At 49.4% G+C, this 22849-nt stretch overlaps 1 protein-coding gene across 2 annotated transcripts; it reads left to right on the top strand.

Annotated features, from left to right (window-relative positions):
• Nucleotides 1-2193: 2193 nt before the first annotated feature.
• cpeb2 (cytoplasmic polyadenylation element binding protein 2) lies at nt 2194-22257 on the top strand. 2 transcript variants are annotated; one of them, XM_076045329.1, is made up of 10 exons: nt 2194-4594; nt 6401-6670; nt 11982-12072; nt 14715-14738; nt 15399-15572; nt 15668-15757; nt 16871-16989; nt 17082-17196; nt 17786-17967; nt 18190-22257. In XM_076045329.1, exons 1-10 carry the CDS (start codon nt 3608-3610, stop codon nt 18415-18417), a joined length of 2280 nt encoding a protein of 759 aa, XP_075901444.1. In that variant the 5' UTR covers nt 2194-3607; the 3' UTR covers nt 18418-22257. The 2 variants fall into 2 exon arrangements, with proteins under 2 accessions (XP_075901444.1, XP_075901445.1); XM_076045330.1 differs by lacking the exon at nt 14715-14738 and having other exon boundaries at nt 2195-4594.
• Nucleotides 22258-22849: the final 592 nt, after the last annotated feature.

The raw sequence follows: 22849 nt of genomic DNA, 5'->3' as shown, positions 1-22849 counted from the left end.
AGCGGGCAGCACAAAGAGCCATTCAGTGGCCGGAGAGATGCAACAAAGGGGGACAATCTAGTGGAACAAAGACACTTCCATCCACCGTTTGCCGGGTGCAAATGTGAGTGCAAAAAAAAAGAAAGAAAGAAAGAAAGAAAGAAAGAAAAGAAAAAGCTGGCAGTGAAACCACAGACAAACCTCAGATCGAATTAGATCTGCAGCACACAAGCCTGCGTGGAAATGGGAAAACAGTGGCGACGTTAAATGGCCAGTAATGTGATTCTTCAAGCATTTTCTCAGCAGCTTGAGGCACACTTGCCTTGACTGTAAATGGTAGACAGCAGTCTGATTGAATTAAAAAAAAAAAAAAAAAAAAAAAAACTGGCAGCAGCTTTTCTAAAAGATATGAATTACCCTGGTTGGCTTAAACATATCTTGAACACATTTCAAACACTACGCGGATTACGCTAAAAATCTTGAATTGATGAGTGGATGTGATTTATTCTCAGTATTTTGGTGAACTCGCCCTTTAATTAAAAGGGCATCTGGTGCTGTAGACTGCGATAATCAGATTTTATGAGGCTGGCCCTCGCTGAGAGAGGCAGCTTGACGCAATGTCTGCCCGCCGACACCCCGCTGAAACGTGAAACCAGCGATGAGCCGCACGCAGGAGGCCGACTTCCTGTTTGCTGAGAAACAACAGGGAGGAGGGGGTCGTAAGATGTGGAACACGCCCTGTCAATCCCATCAGCTCTTGATTGACGTCTCTGTCAAGCTGGTTGAGCTGATCAATGCTCCACCCGTGGAAAGCACGGCCAGCCGGTGAGAGGGTGAGTGAGTGAGTTACAGCGCCGATCACACAGTAATCAGGCACGTACACGCGAAAGGAGGAGATGCAGATTACCTGTTGCTATGACGACTGCAGCTGCCGCGTGACAGCAGCCGCCCGCTCTGACAGCAGAGCGAGCTTCAACCGCCGGCTGAAATTTGATCTGACCCAGCGGGCCAGGTGCTTCCCAGCAGCAGCAGCAGCAGCAGCAGCAGCAGCCGATGTAACCTGGTTAGAATGAGCTTCATCCCAAACGCAGCCCTCGGCACCGCAGGCCGCCGCCGCTCGAGGCCTCCTCTGAACCAGGGCGCTCGGGCCAAAACGTGCGGAACTCACGGCCAGCTCGGGCCAATTTGGGCCAATCTGCCGCCTTCTGGAAGGCAGCTGGGAAGTCAGCCAGTGAGTGAACCACCCCCACTCAGTCTGACCGACCCCTCCCCCACACCCACCTCCCCCTCCTCCTCCTCTGCAGCCCGTCATCATCATCAGACACCAGCAGCTGGCAGCCTGCAACATTTCAGTCGCAGGGCCGGCTAGGGGTAATCACTGGTGGTGCTCCACCACCATCATCCACTCCCACCATCTCCTCCCCCCGCTCTTCACTGGTGGGACTGTCCCATCTGGGTCCTGACCATGAAGACGATGATGAGCATGATGGGGGCACTACCGGGATTTGGGATGAGTGGTGCGAGTGTCCACTTACTACCACCCTTCCGTTGCAGCTCGGAATGTGAAAAGACAGGAGGAGGAAGGCGAGGGTGGGTGACGTCGCGGATGGTGTTGAATCGTGACGTGGACGGGAATCGTGCTGCTAATCACGCAGAGTTGCGTTGCGCTGCCACTGATGTCGGCGCGCACGCACACACACACACACACACACGTGGCAGATTTCCATAATAACAAAAGTGCTATTTGCTTGTAATTAGTGGCATGTGATTTTTTTTTTTGCGTCCCTCTCTCTTTTCATCCGGGCATTGTGTAGGTGACAATGCAAGAGCAGAAGTGTGTGTGTGTGTGTGTGTGTGTGTGCGCTTGTGTGTAGTTTTGTGCTGAGATAAGCCCTCATCATTAGCAGCCGCCAGATGGTAGGTTGATCGCGCACATTGCTCTGCTGCTCTGCTATCCATCCTCATCGTTGGGGAGACGCGTCCGCGCACTGATTGGACTTTCAGCGAGAGAAATGACACGTGTCAGTTTGTGTTATACACACACACACACACACACACACACACACACACACACACCAACGACAACAGCAACACTGCGCTACAATTAGAAAGTGCACAATTGTAGTTTCAAGAGGAAGGCATCACCTCATTTCACCAGCTGGTGGTGGTTGTTGTTTTGTTTTTTTTGTTTTTTAAAAGGCAATAAAGGAGTCAGCTGCTCATCAGCTGCGGCAGCAAACAATCACCCCGGATTTGTTTCCCCTGCGATTCTCAAACACAAATGAGTGCAGTCAGATGGCAACACGCTTCCACATCCCCACTGGAGCCTGGTGAAGCTGTGTTGAACTGCTGCCGGTGGTGGTGACGGGTCGTCTGGGAGCCACGTCGAGCGGGGAAGGGCTGCATGTCATCCTCGGAACATGCAAAGAGGATTCATTCCCCCCCGACGAGCGCTGACATAAAAAAAAAATTCCTATATTTAGCTCCTGGCGTTCGTGCGTAAAATGACGCTGGCGCAGACGCACGCACAATAGGCTGTGGGTTGAATACAGATGGGCGCAAGGCAGAGGCCGGATGGACTCCTGGGCCGTGTCATATACTCTGATTAAAAAACAGTTTAGGCCAGAACGTAATGGCTGTTCCCATTAAAGCACATAAAGTTTGAGATAATAAAATAGGTCAGTCTTAATCCTTTGATAGTTGAAACCTTTGATCAGTGTGTCCAATTTGAGGTGGAATGTAAAGTTAAATGAATTATACGATTGTATGATAATATAAAGTGTACAAAACTTTACATTCCTGACTAATAATGCAAAAGACGTAAGCGTATCAAAGACAGAGAGAAACCCGAGCAGGTCTCGGATATTATAAGGTCATTACTGTAATGAGAAACAGTTTGTTCTGAGAATATTAATGACGTTTGCAGCTTTAATTAGACCCCCAGTCTGAAGTCACCCTTCTGTGTTGGTGCCACCCACCCACCCACACAGCCAGCCAGCCAGCGAGCGCTCGGCCGAGGGTGTAGGCCTACCGCACTTTATGAATAATGAACAAAAATGACGTAAACAATGCGGTCCTCTTTGCAGCGCGGCGAGCTCGGAGGCTTTGGAGGCGGGCACGCCGGGGCGTGATGCGGCCGTGACGTAGCTCCAGTCGGGGACCTTTAATCCTCTGCCGCAGCAGCGCAACCGGCAACCAGAGGAGGGGGTTAGCACGGTCGGTCGCTCGGTCGGACGGGGAAGGACCGCGTAGGCAGTCTAAAGGCTAGCCAAAGGAAAGCAGGCCGTGGAAAAAACCGGATCCACGGATGATAGTAGCGCCGTATAAAAAGAAAAAAAAAACTGAGTCCGACTAAAAGGGAGCTGGTTATTGGAAAAGGCCAGGCCCCCTCCTCTACTGCAGCTGCACCATAGTAAAGAGCCCTCACCTCACCTACAGACATCATCGAACGTTCCGGTTAAAAGCCGAATTCGCCTATTTTATTTTATTTTTTCCCCGGCGGGGAAACGACGCGTCGTGCTGCCACTTCAACCCTCCGGGGGGAAAATCTTTCTCTCGGTATCTCCTCTCTTTCTGCGCCTCGTCTCTCCCCTCCTTGTTCCTGTCAGCTGCTGCGCATCAGCAAAACATGCAGGATGAGCCTGTGGGGCTAAAAAACGCGCATTTATCCTGGTCGAGCGAAGAGGAGAAGGACGCAAGCGGCAACGACGAGGACGACCAAGAAGTAGTAGCGGGAGAAGCAGCAGCAGCAGAGGAAGAAGAAGAAGCCGGAAAGCGAGCGAGCCAAGCCGGGGACAGCCGAGCGGATTACAGCCTCTCCGGTTTCAGCCGTGCTCGTTTTTGCCCGACGCAGCCTCTGCGTGACCTTCAGCTCGGCCCAAAAGCACATCAGCAGTCGAGTCAGCAGCTCGCCGGGTGTCCTCGTCGTCGTCGTCACCCCGCGGCGTCTCCCCCGCCAACGCCCCCGCCTTCGCCTCCGCCCCTGGGACGCTTCGGTCACCTGCCGGGTCCGGAGCGCCGCCGCTCGCCAGTGGAAGAGGCCCAAGCTGATGCTGCTACGTCGCCGTCGCCGGCTCCCGTGAACGCGCACCTCGCACAGATGGACTCCCCCATCGCCCACCACATCAACGGCAATGGCGGCAGCGGCGGCGGCAACATGCTGTCCGGAGGTCTCGGCGCCGCTTTCCCCGGCCTCCCCGCGCAGGAGCTGCAGAGCGCCGGCGTGGGCTCGTCCTCACCTTCGCTGCCGGGCTTCGGCACCCCGTGGTCGGTGCAGACCAGCTCGTCGCCGCCGCCGCCGGCGCCCCCTCCGCCCGCCCCCAACTCCATCAACCCCATGCACGCCAACGCCATGAACCACATCGCCGGCACGGACTCTGAGAACGGCTTCTACGCAGGTATCCCCTCCTCCATCAACCCGGCCTTCTTCCAGAGCTTCTCGCCGGTGTCGGCTAATCCGTGCGCCGGGATTAACGTGCAAGGCTTCAGCGGTCCTTTCTCGCCCCAGATCAACGTCCCTCCGCAGGCCCAGAGCCGCAGGTCCCCGGTCAGCCCGCAGCTGCATCCACAGCAGGGCGCCTTCCTGCAGCAGAGGAACAACTACAACCAACATCAGGTGAGCTGCTGCTGCTGCTGCTGCTGCCGCTGCTGTAGGCCATAAATCAAGGCGGTGTGACAGAGGAGCGTCTCCAATCTTATTCATCACCCTCTTAATTAGTAATCCAGCCTTGATGGCTCAAAATAGCACAGGGCCAGAGCAGATCCACCCATAAGAATCGAGAGAGAAAAAATCACATCGCCACAAGATGTTTGTTTGGGGCATTTCCCCTTTGGTAGACCGAGAGGCCTGTGTGTGTGTGTGTGTGTGTGTGTGTGTGTGTGTGTGTGTGTGTGTGTGTGTGTGTGTGTGTGCGCGCGCGTGTGCGTGTGTGTCCTACATTGACTGTGCAGCTATATCGTATGATACCATGGCTAGTATTCCTCGTGTTACCTCAGTAATGTTCACTGCAAGCCAGCGCTGCGAGGTGGAGGACGGGAGCTGTGGGAAGGGTGAACAGGGGACAGGGGAGCATCTCTGAATCTGCCTGTTGTTCTCCTCTTGGAGGCTGGCAGCAGGATGCGGTCACATGGTACTGAGTCATCCCCGTCCTGTGGTTCAGTCAGTGGGAACACAAAAGCGGGCCAGGGTTGGGCCCTAAATGGATGTTTATTGGTGTGAAACTGAGAAATCTTAGTCGTCTCTGTCCCTGTGATGTGTGTGTGTGTGTGTGCGCGCGCGCGCGCGCGGAGATGCAGCTCGAGCAGGCCCCTCCCCTTGGCCTCTCCATCCATACATTAGTCTCCAGCGCGGCGTCAGGTTTCTGGTGTGATCTGCCCCCACTGGGTGTGTTTGCTCGCCACCAGCCGTGCTGCGTGAGCACAGAGTGTTTCTATGGAGCTGCTGTTTCGTAGCGACCCGGGCCGTCTATTTGAGTGCCATGCAAATATATTTCCATTTGATTTTTAAAAGGAGGAAAGGGAAAAAGGCACTGAAGCCCCATTAGCGAGTCTCATTTTATGAATGAAGCCCAGAAGCAGAAAAAGGAACAACTGCAAAAACAAGACATGTTTTCCAACATCTCTTTTGTTCAAGAGGCAGGGAAAAAAGCTTCGCTTGAACCTCTGCAAGTTCCGAAACATTTCCACAGTGTTAATTACATGCTATCCATTTGTTCTGCACTGGTGCGCCGTGCAAGATGTGAAGCTTTTGCTTAATATGACACGAAAGCAAAAAACATTATATATATACACATGTCGCAGATACGTAACAAACAAATGATAAGCCAGCAGCACTCAGGGCTAAAGCTTTTACACCTTGCTGAGCAGCAAGAAACACAAGATGTCAAGAACACGACAGTAAAGTACTTGCAGTTTCATATTCTGATGCCAAACCGCTAATGCGTATCCACTTCCTGCAATGGAGATTTGTTGTTACATTACATTATTACACTGTGTTGACGCTGCTACGAAGTCAAGAGGTCAGATAAAAACCAGCATCATTTCAATGCAAGGGAGCATATATGGAAAGCAGCTGAGATCAGGTGCTTGGCTAGCGGGTGTGTGATGTGGCTCTGTGTGGACTCCATTTCCAGGTAGAGAGTGCGTGTGTCTTGTGTGTGTGTGCCTGCATTTGTGTGTGTGTGTAACTTACACTGGCGGTGTCTCAGTACACAGGATACTTAGTATTACACTTAAAGCCCTAAATCTTCTTATGTAACCCCCCCGCCGCCGCTCCAGGAGCGGATGGAGCTCGGCTGCAACCAACAGCGAGGACAGCAGGCAGGGACAGCAAGGCGGGAGGGCAACTGTGAAATAAATGTCTGTGCTTGCGGTGGTCTTTGCGTGGGAATGACCTCCTATCTGCTCTCGTCTTTGTCCGCAGCCCATGGTGAAGCCCTCCCCCTGGGGCGGCCACCAGGGCAACGGCTGGGGCTCCGGCGGGATGTCGTGGGGCCGCGACCACCGCCGGGCCGGCGGCATGGGCGTGCCCGGCTCGGTGAGCCACGCCTCCCCGCTGAAGAAGCCCTTCTCCAGCAACGTCATCGCCCCGCCCAAGTTCCCACGCTCGGCCGGATCGCTGGGGCCTAAGTCCTGGATCGAGGAGAACATGTTTCGCACAGACAGCAACAGCAACACCTTGTTGCCCCTGCAGGTAAATTTTGTTTTGGGTTCGCCCGCCGCGGTGTTGTCGGTCTTGTTGCTGAGGCTGTGGATTGCGTCGGGTTTTGGAAACGGCGGGGGAGGGAGGGGCGGCGGTCTGGAAAGAGCCAGAGAAGAGGTGGGAAAGAGCCGGAGGTGAGGCGTAAGCTGTCCTTTTAAAAAAAGTGGAAAAAGCAGGCGGGGATTCAGCAGTTGGAGAGAGACGGTGAGATATGTTTCGTTTCAATAAAGTAGGAAGTAAAAGTGATTCCTTGAGAGCGACCGAAACTAGAAGATTCTCAGTGCAGGAGTGTGAGGGCTGTTAAAAAGGTGTGTTGCTTCACAGGTTTTTAATGAGAAGGTGTAACCAAGGCGCTTCTTGACTCTTGAATTAATTTGCGGGAGATTAGCATCTCCTAGGTGTGATTGCCGCCGCCTCAGCTTCCCGAGGGGGGCGGGGCTGCAAACTGCGGTTCATCTCTTGTGATTTAAATCCGAAGCCGAAACAGAAGCCGACGACGTTCTCCCGGTTTCTCTCTCAGCCCCGATTGTCTGTTCCTCCGTTATCGTAAATGCGGTTAAACACAGGTTAGCTAACATGACCACACCTCTGACGGGGTCGTTGCTAAGATACGGGCCCGGCAACCCGAGATTGCATTAAACCCTTTTGTTTTTTCTTCGTAATCCCATAATATCCACTTTTACGGATCACCTCAGTGTCCAGAGAAGAGCGGCTTCGCAAGGTCATTCGTATTCAATAGAAACTGTCCGGCTCTCCCATAGGAAGTGTTTAGCCCTTTGTTTACAGCCTATGTCACGACTCGGCTCTCCAAAAGCCTCGACAAGAGGCAACACGCGGATAGAATTAACGAGTAATAATGATTTATTTAAATAAACAGCAAAACTAGCACGAGGGGATGTGTAACTAATGTGTCACGTGTCTTTGTCAGTATGGCTGCTGTTGGCTGCAAATGTTAATGAGTGTATGTAAGTGTTGAAGAGTGTGAACTGAAAACAAGCAGGCCTGAGCCAAAATGACCACGGCCTGGTTTAATGTGAGACAGTATTTTCCCGGACCGGCATGAAAACTGTTTTATTCTCTAAACATAACGAACGTGAATCCACTGTGTGCACGATGGGAACTTTATTAGCAGCGTCCTCTTAACATGGTGACAACAACATAACATGAGTAACAAAGGCTTTTTGTTTTTCTTTCTCAATACTCCAAAGGCTGCTGGTCTTTTAATGCAGGGTGCTTGGTGTCTGAGTGGAGAAGCAGTTTTGAAGGTTCCATTGCCTCATTAGAGAGCCGGTCGCTGCGTCTTCTGTCTCCTCGCTGGGCCTTTTCCTCTTTCCAAAGACGGTTGTTTTCACTCACATGTTGCTCGCTAGCTTGCTGGGTTCTGGTATTAATCTAGCGGTAATGGATCACGTGACCGAGACAAGCGCCTTGACATGTTGAGCCATACATGAATGAAACGGGGAGGATCTGGTCATTTTTCAAAATAAAGTTGTTCAGACTCAGACAGTAAATAAAACAGAATTAATTCAACGGAAGTGAGTTATTCTTTCTGTGCGGCCCGGTACCAAATGAGCCACGGACCGGTACCAGTCCCACTAAAGCATGTGGAGGAGCAGGTCCGTGAGATGCTGGAGAGAGAGAGGCTGGATGATGACCGCAGGCTTGACGGTCACTGGCCAGGTGCTCCCCAATCACATCAAACCCCTCCCACTGCCATACCTGCTGGGACACACATACACATACACAGGGGGGGAGAACACAAAGCAGGCTCTCAACAATAGGTGGCCGTCACCTCCTCCTAAAATTGACTCTTTGTTGGAACTCCCTCGTGTTCAGAAGTGGATTAAAGCAAGGTGGCTCCACAGAGGGTGTGGCCAATCAATACTTGGCGGCGGTGGTGTCACTAACCTGCGGGGAGGTATTGGTGTGGTTGGTTGATTTCCGTCAGTGTGTGCAACGACAAGAAGGAAAGGGTGAATGTTTGTAACAGAGGCCCCTGACACAACAAATACATTAAAAACCCTCTTTAGAAACAGTTTTGAGATTCTAATCTTTGTCGGTTAAATGGGGGAGGCGGAGGGGGGGGGACAGGTCCGTTTGTCACAGAAACACGATAGCTAGGCGCTAATGGCCGACTGCAGGAGAATTCAAATCTTCTCATCTCAAACCGAGCGTCACCGATAGTAAAGCCTCCCTGCAGGCGGCAGGAAGCTCGCCGAGGAAACTGGAGCGCCGCCGCACGCGCACGGCGCTCCAGCGTCAGCGAACACACGACAAACTCCCAATTTGAAATAATAATGTCAATAAAACGGGGTTGCTGCGCCGCCGCCGCCGCCGCCACGAGCTCAAATTATTAAGGACGCCGGTGCCAAGAAGTACAACGCTTCCTATTCCAGGAAGCAGCCCCGACTCCGAGGATTGTTCATTTCCATAAACAGTCTCCGGCTGAGGAATTTTTCAGATTCCAAGTCCTTTTCCTTCCTTCCTCTCTGTTTAATGTTTGGCACGGCTTGACGAATCTCTGCTGTGTCATGTAAGAGACATCACGCAGAGGTAGGCCGAGGGGCGGGGGAGTAGGGGGGTTGTGGGAGAAGGGGGGGGGGGCACGCCGCTGCCGCGGGAGAACCCAGCCGACTCGTATTTTGACAGGCGTATCTCCACCGCACCGGTGCATGATGGGAAGAGCTCCTTAAAAGGCTTCTCCCGAAAGCCCGATGCCGAGCCTCTGCGACGGCGCTTCGTCTTTTCCTATCGAGCTGCGGCGGCGATTTTATCGGGGGGGGGGGGAACGCTGCGTGTTTGACAGCGCAGCAGAGTCCAACAGATCCCGCACGTCACCTCGAGTGAGCGCCGGCCGGCGACGAGGAGCGAAGCCGGATGATGAAAACAAGGCGCGGGCGTTAGATTGGAAGCAGGTCAGCGGCGCACACGTCCGCAGCCTGCGTTTTAAACTCCCCAGACTGCCGGCCCTGAGTTCGGGGGTCGTGCGGCGTTCTGGACGGAGGTGTTGGACTCCCGTGGTGCACTGGTGCCTAATTAACTGGCAAATGAATTCTGTGAATCTCAAAAAGCCTGGTGGTCTCAGAGGGCGGAGCCAGAACCTGGCTGAGGATGATGTCACCAACGTGGGGCATCAGGGCAGGACAAGGAAAGTGTTATCAGTGCCCTTTGTGACCTCATAAAGGGATGTTCTTTCAACGCTTATTATTTTTATATTATCTTATATTATTATTTTATTACATTTTTGCACTGCATCTGTAATTCAGATGGAACCTACACAGAACTACACAGATTTTCGTCTATGTATTCATAGAGATAAAAAAAAAATCTCCTTTTGTTTCCAGTGATTTATTTTTTCCAATTGTTTTTTTGGGGGGGGGGGCGAGGGTTTAGCTCACGTAACCAGCAATCTGCCAGTATATCAGCGTCGAAGAAGTTGACCTTTCCGGCGGCGGTGCCGGGCACTGCGGCGCTGCGGTGCTGGGTGTGGCGAGGCAGGTTAGGCCAGCCGTGGTATTTCAGCCGTCTGAGGCGCTCACAGCCACTCATTAAGGGGGAACCTTCTCATTTTGCCCGCAGATGAGCTCATGCCAGCCCAATTGTCATTTCTTTCTCTCTCTTTTCTCCCTCCGTATCTCAGCCAGCATTTTAGAGATTCTGGAAAATCCCGAGACAGTGTTTTGTTTTGCCTTTAATTCACCTCCTTTACTTGCTCCACTGTCCAATTCAATTCAATTCAATTCAATTCAATTCAATTCCTTTCAATTCCTTTATGGTCATTGTCACAATAACATAGTTATAAATAGCAACGAGATGTGGTTTATGAGCATCCAATACAACAGAGGTGCAAAAAAAAGTGCATAGTTGCATCAATGTCCCGTGAAGCCCAGCAAAGTAGTCAGTAATCAGTACATGCAGAATGCATGTGACAGTAATGGCCAGCACGGCAAAAACACACAAGACCATGATACACTCAGTCATTATAGCAGCAAAAAGTTCAGTGGTGCAGTAGGAACAGGAGCAGTAGATGGAGGTGAGTGGGATGTATTCAGAGAGATTTCTTTATATTTATTTTATATTGCGTTTATCTATTGCTACCTTTTGCACTTGTGGTCTTCGGGGCATCCTATCCAATTTCTTCCCAGCCAGGTTAGTGACACGCCTCCAGTGAGGTGGTGGCTCCGCCCTCTCACCCCACCTCCTTCCGTTTGCCCCCCTCTGAACACGTGGAAGGTCCAAACCAAAGCAGCGGTTCTAGCAGGAAGATGAAATCTGCCGATCGCCTCCTCAACTGGCACCACACCTGCCCTCCGCTCAGCCAGTCAGCCAATCACAACACCTCTAACCCATCCGCTGCCATGAAGGCAGCGTCCTGAGCAGCTCCACGGCGGCTCTGCAGCCCTCCTGCTCTGAATCGGGGTGAACCCACCGGCTTCCACTGCTGCCTCTGTGTGAATTAGAGTCAGAGTTTGTCTCCCTGTGAGCTGCGATTGGGTCTTCACCATCTGAATTTTGGCAGCTTTTGCAGGAGGCTGCAAACATAGGGCTAAATGTTTATACGTTGATACGTATTGGGGAGTAATTAGTGGAGCAAGCAAAATGAGCTGAAAGTAAATGGATAACACTGACTGGGGAGGAAAAAGTAATGATCCTGCCTTTCTATTCTATTTTGTTCCATTTTATTCTAATTTTTTATTAATTAATTTATTCATTTTATTTTTCTTTATTAGTTTATTGGCAGTCGTCTGTGTGAATGTGTGACTGTTTGTGGGGATATATATGTATATATGTCTGTACATATATATATATATGAAAATGTTTGTACAATTGACATAAAGTTTGATATGCACTCAAAACTTCAGTAATTATAAAAAATGTTGTTAAAAAAAATGGGATGGAAAGTAAAGACCAGTACATGGGTGGAATGTGGGACCTGTAAAGAAAATAATGGGGTCGGGGGTCAGTGTTTGTGTCCGCTGCCGTTCAATACACCTCCCCACACGGCCCAGAAAAGGGGAGAAAAAAGAAAGTATGGAAAGAATGTCAAATCCGAGCGCAATGCCACCGAATTGCCGCAAATCTGCGGCGCACTTAAGCTGAAGGGCCCGCAGTCCCAGAGCTTTATTAGTTATAAGCCACATCACGGAAGTGTGTTAGCGGCGCGGTCGGATTAGCCGCGCGCCGCCGCACGTGTCTGTTTACGATTACGACCCGGACGGTTTATTTGAGAAAATCTTAAAAAGGAAAAGGGTGCTCACACCTCTGTTTTCTCTCCCCCCCCCCCCCCCCTCGTGTTTTGCAGGACCGCTCCAGAATGTACGACAGCCTGAACATGCACTCCCTGGAGAGCTCCCTCATCGACATCATGCGAGCCGAGCAGGATCCCATGAAAAGTGAGTGAGCCCCCCCCCCCCTGCCCCCCTTCCCCTCCTCCATGCACGGGCGGCGGGTCCAAGCCGGCCCGAGATCACGTTCGCCGAAGGGAGGAGGAGGAGGAGGAGGCCTTGAGAGCGAAGCCGTAGCCCCGCCCCCTGCTCCTTCCCCTTCGCTCCCGGAGCTGCCGCGTTGTTTTTCCACGCGCCGGCTTATTTTCTCTCCCCGCTGAGGAGCTTAATACTTTCTGCCACCAGCTGCACATTTCCGTGACCTTCCGCCTCTGATCCTTTCTGCCGCTAGCTAACCTGGGCAGCACGGTGAGCTGTGGGGGGAGGAGGAGGCATGCAGGACCCTGTTGAGGCGTGACCTCTGCACCGGGAATAAATCTCCGGAGGGGTGCGGATGATTTTTCGAAGGCGTTTTTTAATTGATTTGTTTTTCATCTGGACAGGCGAGGGACAAAACAAAATGATCAGAAATGATAAGAAAGTAATAATAACAATATATTTATTTTTTCTCCCTTTGAAATTTTCCTTGCGGTTTGACTGGCGAGGTGCCGGCGGTCGCCGCCGCCTCAGCTGCTGGTCATCAGAGCAGCAGTGTCGGATGACCGCGTCGCTCTGCTCGGCCGTCGCTCCCGGCTCGTTTACAGCCTCCGATTTAAAGGTCCCTCTAAAGGTCCATCCCTGGCCCCTGCCAGCCGAGAATCAAAAACAAGCATCTAGAAACCAGAACCAGATTTTCTTTTTCTTCTCTTCCTGCTAAACCTGAGGATGACGTTGAATCTGATAAGGGAGCGGTTCCAGGGCCCTTTGTGACGTCACAAAGGGCCCGATTTCCACAACTCTCTTCAAAGTGGCGCCAGTCACAGAAGCAAAAGTTGGGAGCAGTTTGACGTCAGCGAGGTGAACGCAGAACAGGAAAGCAGCTGCTCCTTTTTTTCACCTGACCGGGTTTTTTGTTTCCCTCCCGCTTCCCGAACAACAGCAGCGCGAGCGTTTCAAAGCCGGGCCCTCCTTTCTTGGGCAGGTTTCCTTGTTTTCCCCGCCGCAGCAGATGGAGAGGACATGGGCCAGTGTGCAGCGCCGAGGGAGAGGAGGGGGATCGGGACTAATTTTAGACGCGATCACACGTTGGCGCACTGTGCATGACAGCCAAGAGAGGAGATGAGAGTAGAGAGGGAGGGGAAGGGGGGGTTAAAGGGTGAGCTCTGCCATTTATAGCATCGGCCCAGCTAACACAACAGTGTGTGTGTGTGTGTGTGTGTGAGAGAGAGAGAGAGAGAGAGAGAGAGAGAGGAAGAGGGAGAGAGTTCCCGGCGAGGAGCTCCAAAACACAGGATCTCACGTAGCAAAGGCGTTAACTGGCGCCCGGATTAATCATTAGCCCGGTGTTGAAGTCGGGGCACGTCTGCATGATTCAAATCACACCATTTTTTTTTCCTTTTAACGTTGAAAGCTGCTTTATTGCTCGTGTGTTTCTTTGGCCTTTTTCTTTCTTTCTTTCTTTCTTTCTTTTCTTTCTCTTCCTGCAAAGCCTGCACGCTAGCCGCTGTGAGCTTCTGCGGAATGCTGCCCCGTCCTCACTCTGTGGGTGTGACATGAAGAGAGCCGTTCACCGTTCACTCGGTGCTGGACTCTGCCTTTGAAAGCGTGCTTGGAAAATGTGCGCCAAAAGTGGTGCACGATGCACCCTGTTTGTCGTGTCCATATGATGACAATCTAGAAATCGATAACATAAATCAAAGAAAGGACAAAACTCTTGACAGACAAGCAACACATCTGGACAGTGGTTGACATAGAACACAACATTTAGTTGCTTTTCCTGACAGGCCACGGTATTTATGATGAACATATACATATCCATATGGATGCTACCGTGGCCGTACGCTTCAGTCCTCAATTAGACTCTCCAGTTAAATCAAATATGCTAAAGAAATAAAAGATGAAACATTTTATAACGCAGAATATATTCCGATTTTATGAGCCAGTTTGTCATGACTGGAATAATAATTTTGAGTGTGCCAGATGACGTGATGCAGTCGTACGCGAGGCCGCTGCCTGCTGTGAATAGCTGCAGCACCTCGTGGGCTGATGTGACATTTCATTGTCATCCACAGAGTCACAGTCATGTGATTCCTCGCTCAGCCTCAGCATCACCTCAGGTGCACAAACCCAGCAGGAAGTGGTGCGCACGTGCGTCCGAGGAGTCGGCGCGTTCTTCTTCCTGCACGCGCACGCGCGCGCACACATAAGCGCACACAAACACACACACACACACACGCACACACACACCCGACTCGGCTGCTTGTCACGTCCATCTGCTCGCTGTCACGTCCCTGTGTGCGCGTGCACGTGTCCCTCACGTGAGCTTCCTTCGCAGCCGCTGCTGTGCACGCTGCGTAGTCTTCATTGGACGACTAGGCTGACATTAAATGATATGTTCTTCAGTTGAATCAGTTTTCCGTGAAGAATTTCACTGAATCCCAAAGTTGCAGCTTGTGGTTTTTATTTGGTTGGTTTTTTGTTTTTTGTTTTCCTACACTTTTTGTGTTTGAAATGTGCCTTTCTGGTGCTAATGTGGCTTGGAAGTGAACTGGTGACTTGTACGTGTCGAGTGTTTGCTAAAAAACGTGCACTCTGTGCTTCCCCACATGCAGCCAGGAGCTACGGGAGACGTCGAGGTAAAGTCCCTTCACCTGTGGCATTCCTTCAGTGTTCACTGGCTGGATACTCAACTGGGAGTCACTGGAGTCACTCAAGACTCCAGTGACTTGATCTGTGGTGTCTTGACAATTTGGTGAAGATGTTGCTTCAAAAAAAAAAAAAAGACCCTTAAAAAAAAAACTTGTACCATTTGTTTAGTATCCAGACAAATTGCAAAGCGCCCTGATGTTCACCTGACTCATTGTGACCTTAATGTCTCTCAGCACTGTGAAACCCAAAGTCTTTAACATGAGATCATCACAGAATTATGCTTAAAAAAAATGTAAATGTAAAGTGTGAGTATGATTTAACCCTCATGAGAATCTGCATCAATTCTGAAAGACTTCAGCAGCAGCAGCAGCAACACATTCTGCATCGGACATAAACCATTGACTTTGTTCATCGTTGTTTTGATGTTGAAGCCTTTCGGGTTCCCTCTGCTCTGTCCTGCTCTGTTCTGCTCCGTCATGTGTCATTCACGCCTGCTTCATCCACTGAGGGTTCAGCACCACTTTGTGGCCCTCACGCTTCAAAATTAATTTGAACAAATACCCCCCCCAAAAAAATATTTTTTACGCTGTGCAGTTGTCTGACTTCAACCAGCGTGTCAGCAGTGTCTTTTTTTCCTCTACCACCAGGCCGCTCCTCCCTCTTCCCCATCGATGACAATCTCCTCGACGACGGCCACGGCAACCAGGGTGTCCCGGGGGTCCTCGGCTCCACCAACTGCTACCCCCACCAGAACGGCGAGCGCATCGAGCGCTTCTCCCGCAAGGTGTTTGTGGGCGGCCTGCCTCCGGACATCGACGAAGGTAAACAGAAAAACCCTGAAAAAACTCGAAGCCGTCCTGTCTGCGTGGAGCAGAGCGACCGTGTTCTCACTGCTTGCCCGTCTTCACTCCTTCAGATGAAATCACCTCAAGCTTCCGCCGCTTCGGCCACCTGGTGGTGGACTGGCCTCACAAAGCCGAGAGCAAATCCTACTTTCCACCTAAAGGTACTGACTGAACTTTGCATCACACACCCAAATGAAAAGACCCGTTGTCTTCATTTGCATGAGTGTATGAAGAGGGTGGTTGTGTTAGCACCATGAGAAAAGAATCACTCACTAACCCCCTCGTTAAGAGGCGAAGCGGCCAAAGAGCAAATCACTCTGCGGCTCACTGTAGCTCCGCCCCACTCACTCACAAAATGAACGGATCACTCAGTTGCACTTGAGCCGCGTTCAGACTGCCAGCCAAAATCTGACTTTTAGCCCATCCAGATTGAAACTCTTTTGTAGTCTGAACAGGCACAAATCACATGAAATCCGATTTTTGCTAAACGGATTGAAACCACCTTCGGGAGGTCGTTTCAAATCGAATTCAGACAGATGTGTCTCAGTGTGAACAGCTCCAAACACACCGATGGATTTCGACAGTCCGTGACGTCACTCTACGCGACCTAAGAGCCAATGCGCCAGACCAGAGGGCGCCATTCCAGGTGCGGAGCTGTAATGTGATGGAGCAGACAGAAGCAGTAGTAAACGGCAGTCCCTGGACAGAGGAGGAAACTGCTGTATCGCAACAAGTGCCGCTGTCGCAATGATATGACGTCACACACTACACGCTACGCTGGACGACGGCTGCAGCAACATGTCAGATGGGTCAGTAATGTGGCCCAGTCTGAACAGAGCCAGATCCAATTTGGACATTTGGCTAAAAAAAAACAGTGTGCACAGTCAGCCCTAAAAATCTGATTTGAGAAGGTGATTTGAATAAGATTCACCTGCAGTCTGAACGCAGCCTTGGGGTGGCTGAGTATCTCAAATAACTCCAAAAAAAAAACAGGTTCCCTTTAATGCATCACTCATAATGTCTGTCAGCAAAAAAGAATCCCAGTTAGTAAATGTCAATTGGGCGGAATTCTTTCCATCTGTGAAACTGCGGAACGGTTACACGGATTAAATCCACAAAGTGGTTCGATGAATATCGGATGAACAAACCCTTTTTTTAGCCAGCGAGTCTGCTCAGCCTGTAGGACACGTTGTGCTGGATGCTGAGAAGTTGCAGTGAGTGAGTGAGTGAGTCAGTGCTGAGTCACCCTGACGTGGTGCCGTGTTGCTCCCCAGGCTACGCCTTCCTGCTGTTCCAGGAGGAGACCTCGGTCCAGGCCCTGATCGAAGCCTGCATGGAGGAGGACGGCAAGCTCTACCTGTGTGTCTCCAGCCCCACCATCAAGGACAAACCAGTGAGTCCAGCAGCACAAGAAAAAAAAATTTAAATAAAAGGGTGAGGCCGGCGCAGAGTTAAACCCTCTATCGCCCCTGCTGCCCACCGCAGGTTCAGATCCGCCCCTGGAACCTGAGCGACAGCGACTTTGTCATGGACGGATCTCAGCCGCTGGATCCACGCAAGACCATCTTTGTGGGCGGAGTCCCGCGTCCGCTGAGAGCAAGTGAGTGCACGTCAGCTGACAGAGGAGGAAGAGCAGAGCTCCTGCACTCACACTTTTTAAGCCTGAGTTCCGTCTTAATGAGTAGCAAAGGTTTTCAAGGTTCGCCTCTTGTTTTATCGACAAAGAAAATGAGCACTTTTTGCAAAATGCACTTACATCTTGCTTTCCAGCGCTTTACAATGGCCTCTCATTCACCCATTCACTCACGCACTCATACACCATTGGGAGCAATTTAGGGTTCAAGGACACTTCAAACATGTGGACAGTCGGCGCTAGGGATTCGAACCGCCAACCCTTCGATCGTCAATTCGCGACCCGCTACCGTAACGCTGCTGTCAAAAAATAAAAACCAAAGGCGGATAGAAAGCAGATACCGCAAGGCAGCGTGCGATTTAGCATCAGGGCCATTGTGTAATAATTCTCGCATGGATGAGATTGAAGAATATTTTGCTCTTCTCATCATGTGTCACCATAGCGGGAAAACACAGTAGAATGTATCGTTTTCGGTGAGGCGTCTCTATCCATTCATCCATCAATCATCCATCCCTCCGTCTCTTCTCTAACTCGCGCTCTCTGGCTTTTCTCCCAGTCGAGCTGGCCATGATCATGGATCGCCTGTACGGCGGCGTGTGCTACGCGGGGATCGACACCGACCCGGAGCTCAAGTACCCCAAGGGGGCGGGCCGAGTGGCCTTCTCCAATCAGCAGAGCTACATCGCCGCCATCAGTGCCCGATTCGTGCAGCTGCAGCACGGGGACATCGACAAGAGGGTGAGCCGTTGCGTTTTGCTTTTTTCTGTTGTTGTTGGGTTTTTTTTGTATGAGTGACTCACTCACCGGCGTCTGCGTGCCGCGTGTGGAGCGCCGGGCCGGTTGCCATGGCGAGCAGCACCTCGTCGGGTCTGATTGAATCACCGCTGCCTCTGCAGCGACGGGCTCGGCCCTTCTTTTCCTTGACTGCATTTTTCCTTTTCCTTCCCTCGGTCCATACAGGTGGAGGTGAAGCCCTACGTGCTGGACGACCAGCTGTGCGACGAGTGTCAGGGCGCGCGCTGCGGCGGCAAGTTCGCCCCCTTCTTCTGCGCCAACGTCACCTGCCTGCAGTACTACTGCGAGTTCTGCTGGGCCAACATCCACTCCCGGGCCGGCCGCGAGTTCCACAAGCCGCTGGTGAAGGAGGGAGCCGACCGGCCGCGCCAGATCCACTTCCGCTGGAACTAGAGGAGGCGGAAGGGCGCGGCGGCTCGGCGCTCCGCCTGCTCCCGAGCTATCAGTATAATCCAGTACGTAACACGACACAGTATATGCTATATATATCTATATCTATATATCTTTTGTAGCAGCCAAACACCACAAGCCTCAGTTTTTTCACCAAAACCCCCCTCACATCTCAGGCTGACGACTCTTTTGTGGTACTTTCATCTTTTCTAAGAGGAGATTTAAAGAAAAAAAACAACAAAAAACGACGACGACGACAACAACAACAACAACAAGAAAGAGATTGATTTTTGTAGGTTTTTATCATTATTACTATTATTATTTTTGTATGTGAGATTTCAAGTAGATACAGGAATGTTTTTTTTGCATGGGGGCAGCTCGTCTGTCTGTCTTGTCTGCTGCTGCTGCTGCTAAGCCGCCCCACGGAGCGTTGAAGCGCACGCCTGCTTCTGGGAAGATTCTCTGACGTCGGCGTCCGCCCCGGGCCACAAACCAAAGGTAGCGAAAAACGACAAAAAAAAAAAAAAACAGGAAGAGAGAGACAGAGAGAGACAGAGAGGGAATACAAAACCTAGATAGGAACCTTCAAATTGATCCATTGTTTCCTGCTTGCGAAAAACAAAAAACAGCGGCTGTTTCCAAGTCAGAGGTCTTAAAAAATAATAGAAAAGTGACGAAGGGTCGCAGCCGCCCCAGCGCCGCGCCGACCTGCCCAGTGATACCTCGGAAATCTGGTTTCCCCGCCGACTGTATTCAAACCTTCTACTTAACGAGCTACTTTAGAAGCTTCGCTGCTATCTCTATATATACACTTACATATATATATATATATATATATATGAATCAATGTGTAGGTATTATACTTGATGCCATTTATCAAGCGGAATCTTGTCAAGTGAAATGCAGTACGCACTCGACCATTTACGGCCCCGCCCCTCTTTTCGCCATGGGAAGTGCATGTGACGACCCACGGCCTAGTTACACCCATATTTATAGGTAGACGTGAGGAGATGAAGAAGAAGAAGAAGAGCAAAAAAACAGAAACGGACCGCTGGAAATCACAACTAACGTCTCGATAAGACGGTAGCATGACTGTCTGCTACAGAAGCCCGGGAGGGGGAAAAAAAAAGTCAAGACAAAGTTTTAAAAACGCAAAAATCAACAAAAAAAAAACAAAAAACGTCCTATTTAAACTTGCATGCGTCGATGTTTATCTGTCGTTTAATCCGTTTTACGAATCGTGACCGTACGCGATGATTTAAAAAAAAAAAGAGAAAGAAATGAAAAGAAATGTGCTATCTACGATAATACTGGTTCTACTGTAGACTCTTAGTGGACGCCGTCATCTTGTGACACGTGATGGCGAGTGTGACGACGAAATTTTAAACGTGAAAGACAAAAAAATTCCCTTGAAAAAGAAAAACAACAAAAAAGCAAGAGTGGTGTTCAGTGGTGTGCGTGCGTCTGTGTCGTCCCTGTGCCGTGTGACTCTTCTTAGTGTAGACTGAGGCTCTAGTTTAGTTCACAAGCTCCAGATTTGGGCCGAGGAGAAGCGAAACAGCCACGTTTCGGTCCAAAGCCCACCCCCCACGCCCCAACCCCCTTCACCCGTTTCCTCTCCTGCAGCTTCTTTTTTTTTTTTTTTCTCCCCTGCAGGCCGTGCTGATAGAAAAAAACTGAAGTGGAACGTATATTTATTTTTTTTTAATTGTTGAGAAAGTCTGGCTTTTTTTGAATTTTTTGACTTTTTTCCGCGTTGAAAAGCGAAACTCTCCTCTATTCGCTCGTGTCATTTTATCCACTAGCCCACCGTCACTTTTTCTAAAAAATACACACACACACACACACACACACTTATATATATACATATATATATATATATCTATATATCTATATTTATTTAGGGACAATCTGTGAGGGCGGTGCTCCCGCCGTCCGTCTGGTACTGTACTAGTGTGTCGTTCTTGTGTCGTGGTATTTTTTTTTTTTTTTTTTGTCTCGCTTTGTTTCGTTTCTTTGTGTTTGTGTGTTTGACTCGACCTGGTATGCGTTCACAAATAATTTGTCAGCCACTGAAACTTCACTGGTCCCTTATTTTCTCATGTCATCAACAATATAATTATTATTATTTAAATTTAATGGTTGATATTATGCACTACTTTTCTGTTTCTCACCAAACCCCGCCCCCTTTTCTCTCTGCTCAAAACAGTTTGGGTGCAGTTTATCTTAAAACACACACACACACACACACACACACACACACACACACACACACACACACAAACCCAACCTCCAACTATTTATAAACCTTGCAGATGATTTATTAAATTTTTATTTTTGTTAACGGTCGCTTATTTAAATAAAGAAACAGAGCAGATGTAGCGTGAAGCTGTGGTCTTAAGTGGTGTGAAACCTGTGCGCGAGTAGAACAGGAGACCAGTGTGTCCAGTGTATCCTCGGTGTATTTCTGGATTGTTTGTGCGAGGAGGACGGGGGCGGGGCTGTTCTGCTGTGGCCCCGCCCCTGACCCTTGACCCCTTTCACTTCGGCTTCGTGATGAAACCTTTTATATATTAATATAAATACATATATATATATACTTATATATATATATCTCGTCACCTGTGACACTTGACTCGTGCTGTTCTGTTTCCGTGTTGAACACTGTTACTTTGTTCTGTACGTGTCCTTTGTTTCTTTATTCTTATTATTAATGTTATTATTGTTATTTTTTGTAAAAGATTCATATTTATTTCACTATTTTTGTAGACAAAGTTAACTATTTGCTTTTGATTGTATTTTTCTATTTGAATAAGGCTCAAAACATATTTTAATCCCGCCTACCTACCCCTGACCACGCCCACTGCTATTTATGTCCAAAAAGTACTGTTCAGAGACGCAGAATCATGTCACCCGTACCGACGTCACGCCTGTGGTCATGTACGCTTGATTCTTAATTTTTGATCCACATGGCACGTTTAATTTTTGGAAGGAAGGAAACATGAAGGTTTTATTCTATTCTTGGATGACACTTGAGATTCTCCCCTGTGGCATCGAGGCCCCGGCTGCCTGTCCTCGTAGATGCTCTGAAACTTGAATATAACACATTTTGAAAGGCTGACTAACCTCGAATCTGTGTTGTGATGTGCAATACTGTTTCTAATGTTTGTATAAAAAGTAAGAACTTAACAGTGTAAACCTTTTTAAATGCAGATTTATTTTTTTCATTGCATATTTTGCAGATTTCTGATCCACAGTGTCATTTTTTACTGTCAGGAGAAAAAAAATAAATGAAACCCCTTTTTTTCATTGCAACTATTTTTAAATCCAGATATCTTTGTACTGATGTAAATGATTGTAGTTATTTTGGATAGTGTTTTGCTAACAAACGGAGAGACTTTTTCATGCATATTTCTATTTCATTTCATCTTGTTTTGTCCCACACTTTATTTAATTTAATAGCAGATTTCTTGAATATTTTTTTCATATTTAAATGTCATTGGTATTATTTTGTATTTTTATGTGGAAAATACACTATATATATGAACCTAAAATGCTAATTGCTAAGATATTATTTTGAGTTGAATTATTTTTTTGAAGCTAAATATTTGTAATTTTATCGTGACTAATTTCTAAATCAAAGTTTGTGTATAGATTCACAAAAGTGGTTTATGGGGTGTTTTGGATTGTAATATTACTGAATGGTTCTTTGATATGCAAAATGAATATCATGTTTTATTTTTATTTTTTGTTGGTTTTGTATTTAAATGGGGTGTTGATTACGACCTTCTTTTTTTGCTTTCTTTCACTTCCTGAATAAAGACCCATTCTGTTTGAACACAACACGGCTTCTGCTGCTTTGTGTCCTTGCCACAAAGTTTTGTTTTATTTTATTTATTGGTGAAATCTCTCCTATTATCAGCACACATAACCCTTTTTCAATTGGTCCTTCCCGCTCGTCTTTCATGATTTCCTCGTGCTCTGCCTGTGTGACGTAATCCGACGAGCGAAATCCAGGGAATGCTCTTGAAAAATAAACCTCATGATCAAGGCTGCGACTCTTGAGCCGTAGGGGACTCTGCTGAGACCTCAGTCGACCCCGAGTCAAAAGTCAGAGCTCGGATAAACGGGGAGTCCTGCCAGCTGCCTGGAGGCTTGTGAATCCGGGCCCGCTGGTCTTTTTTTAGCCCCGTTGGCCTAAAACCAAAAGGTCAGCGCTGTGACAAACACAGGTGAGTCGCCGCAGCTCAGATAGCTGGCGGGCTTACAGGACTCGCCACGTCTGCTCTATTTAGACAGTAGTTGGCCAGCAGACAAGGGAGGGGGAGGGGGGTTTGACAGAGGCAGGTGAGGCCGACGCCGGGGGGGGGGGGGTGTGCAACTGAGAATTAGACGCTATTGTAACACCGCTGGAATGAAATGTAACGGAAAAGTG

This window comes from Nelusetta ayraudi, unplaced genomic scaffold (assembly GCF_046127955.1).
Source record: "Nelusetta ayraudi isolate G7.1 ecotype Tasmania unplaced genomic scaffold, CSIRO-AGI_Nayr_v1 ptg000084l, whole genome shotgun sequence".
Lineage (NCBI taxonomy): Eukaryota > Metazoa > Chordata > Actinopteri > Tetraodontiformes > Monacanthidae > Nelusetta > Nelusetta ayraudi.
This window is presented reverse-complemented; position numbering and strand designations above follow the sequence as displayed.

Bases quoted from the DNA above. Each gene is read 5' to 3' on its own strand.
- cpeb2 (XM_076045329.1), top strand. From the start codon at position 3,608: ATGCAGGATGAGCCTGTGGGGCTAAAAAACGCGCATTTATCCTGGTCG. The intron at 12,073-14,714 runs GTGAGTGAGCCC...CCCCACATGCAG, and splicing joins CGAGCAGGATCCCATGAAAA to CCAGGAGCTACGGGAGACGT. The intron at 14,739-15,398 runs GTAAAGTCCCTT...CTCTACCACCAG, and splicing joins GAGCTACGGGAGACGTCGAG to GCCGCTCCTCCCTCTTCCCC.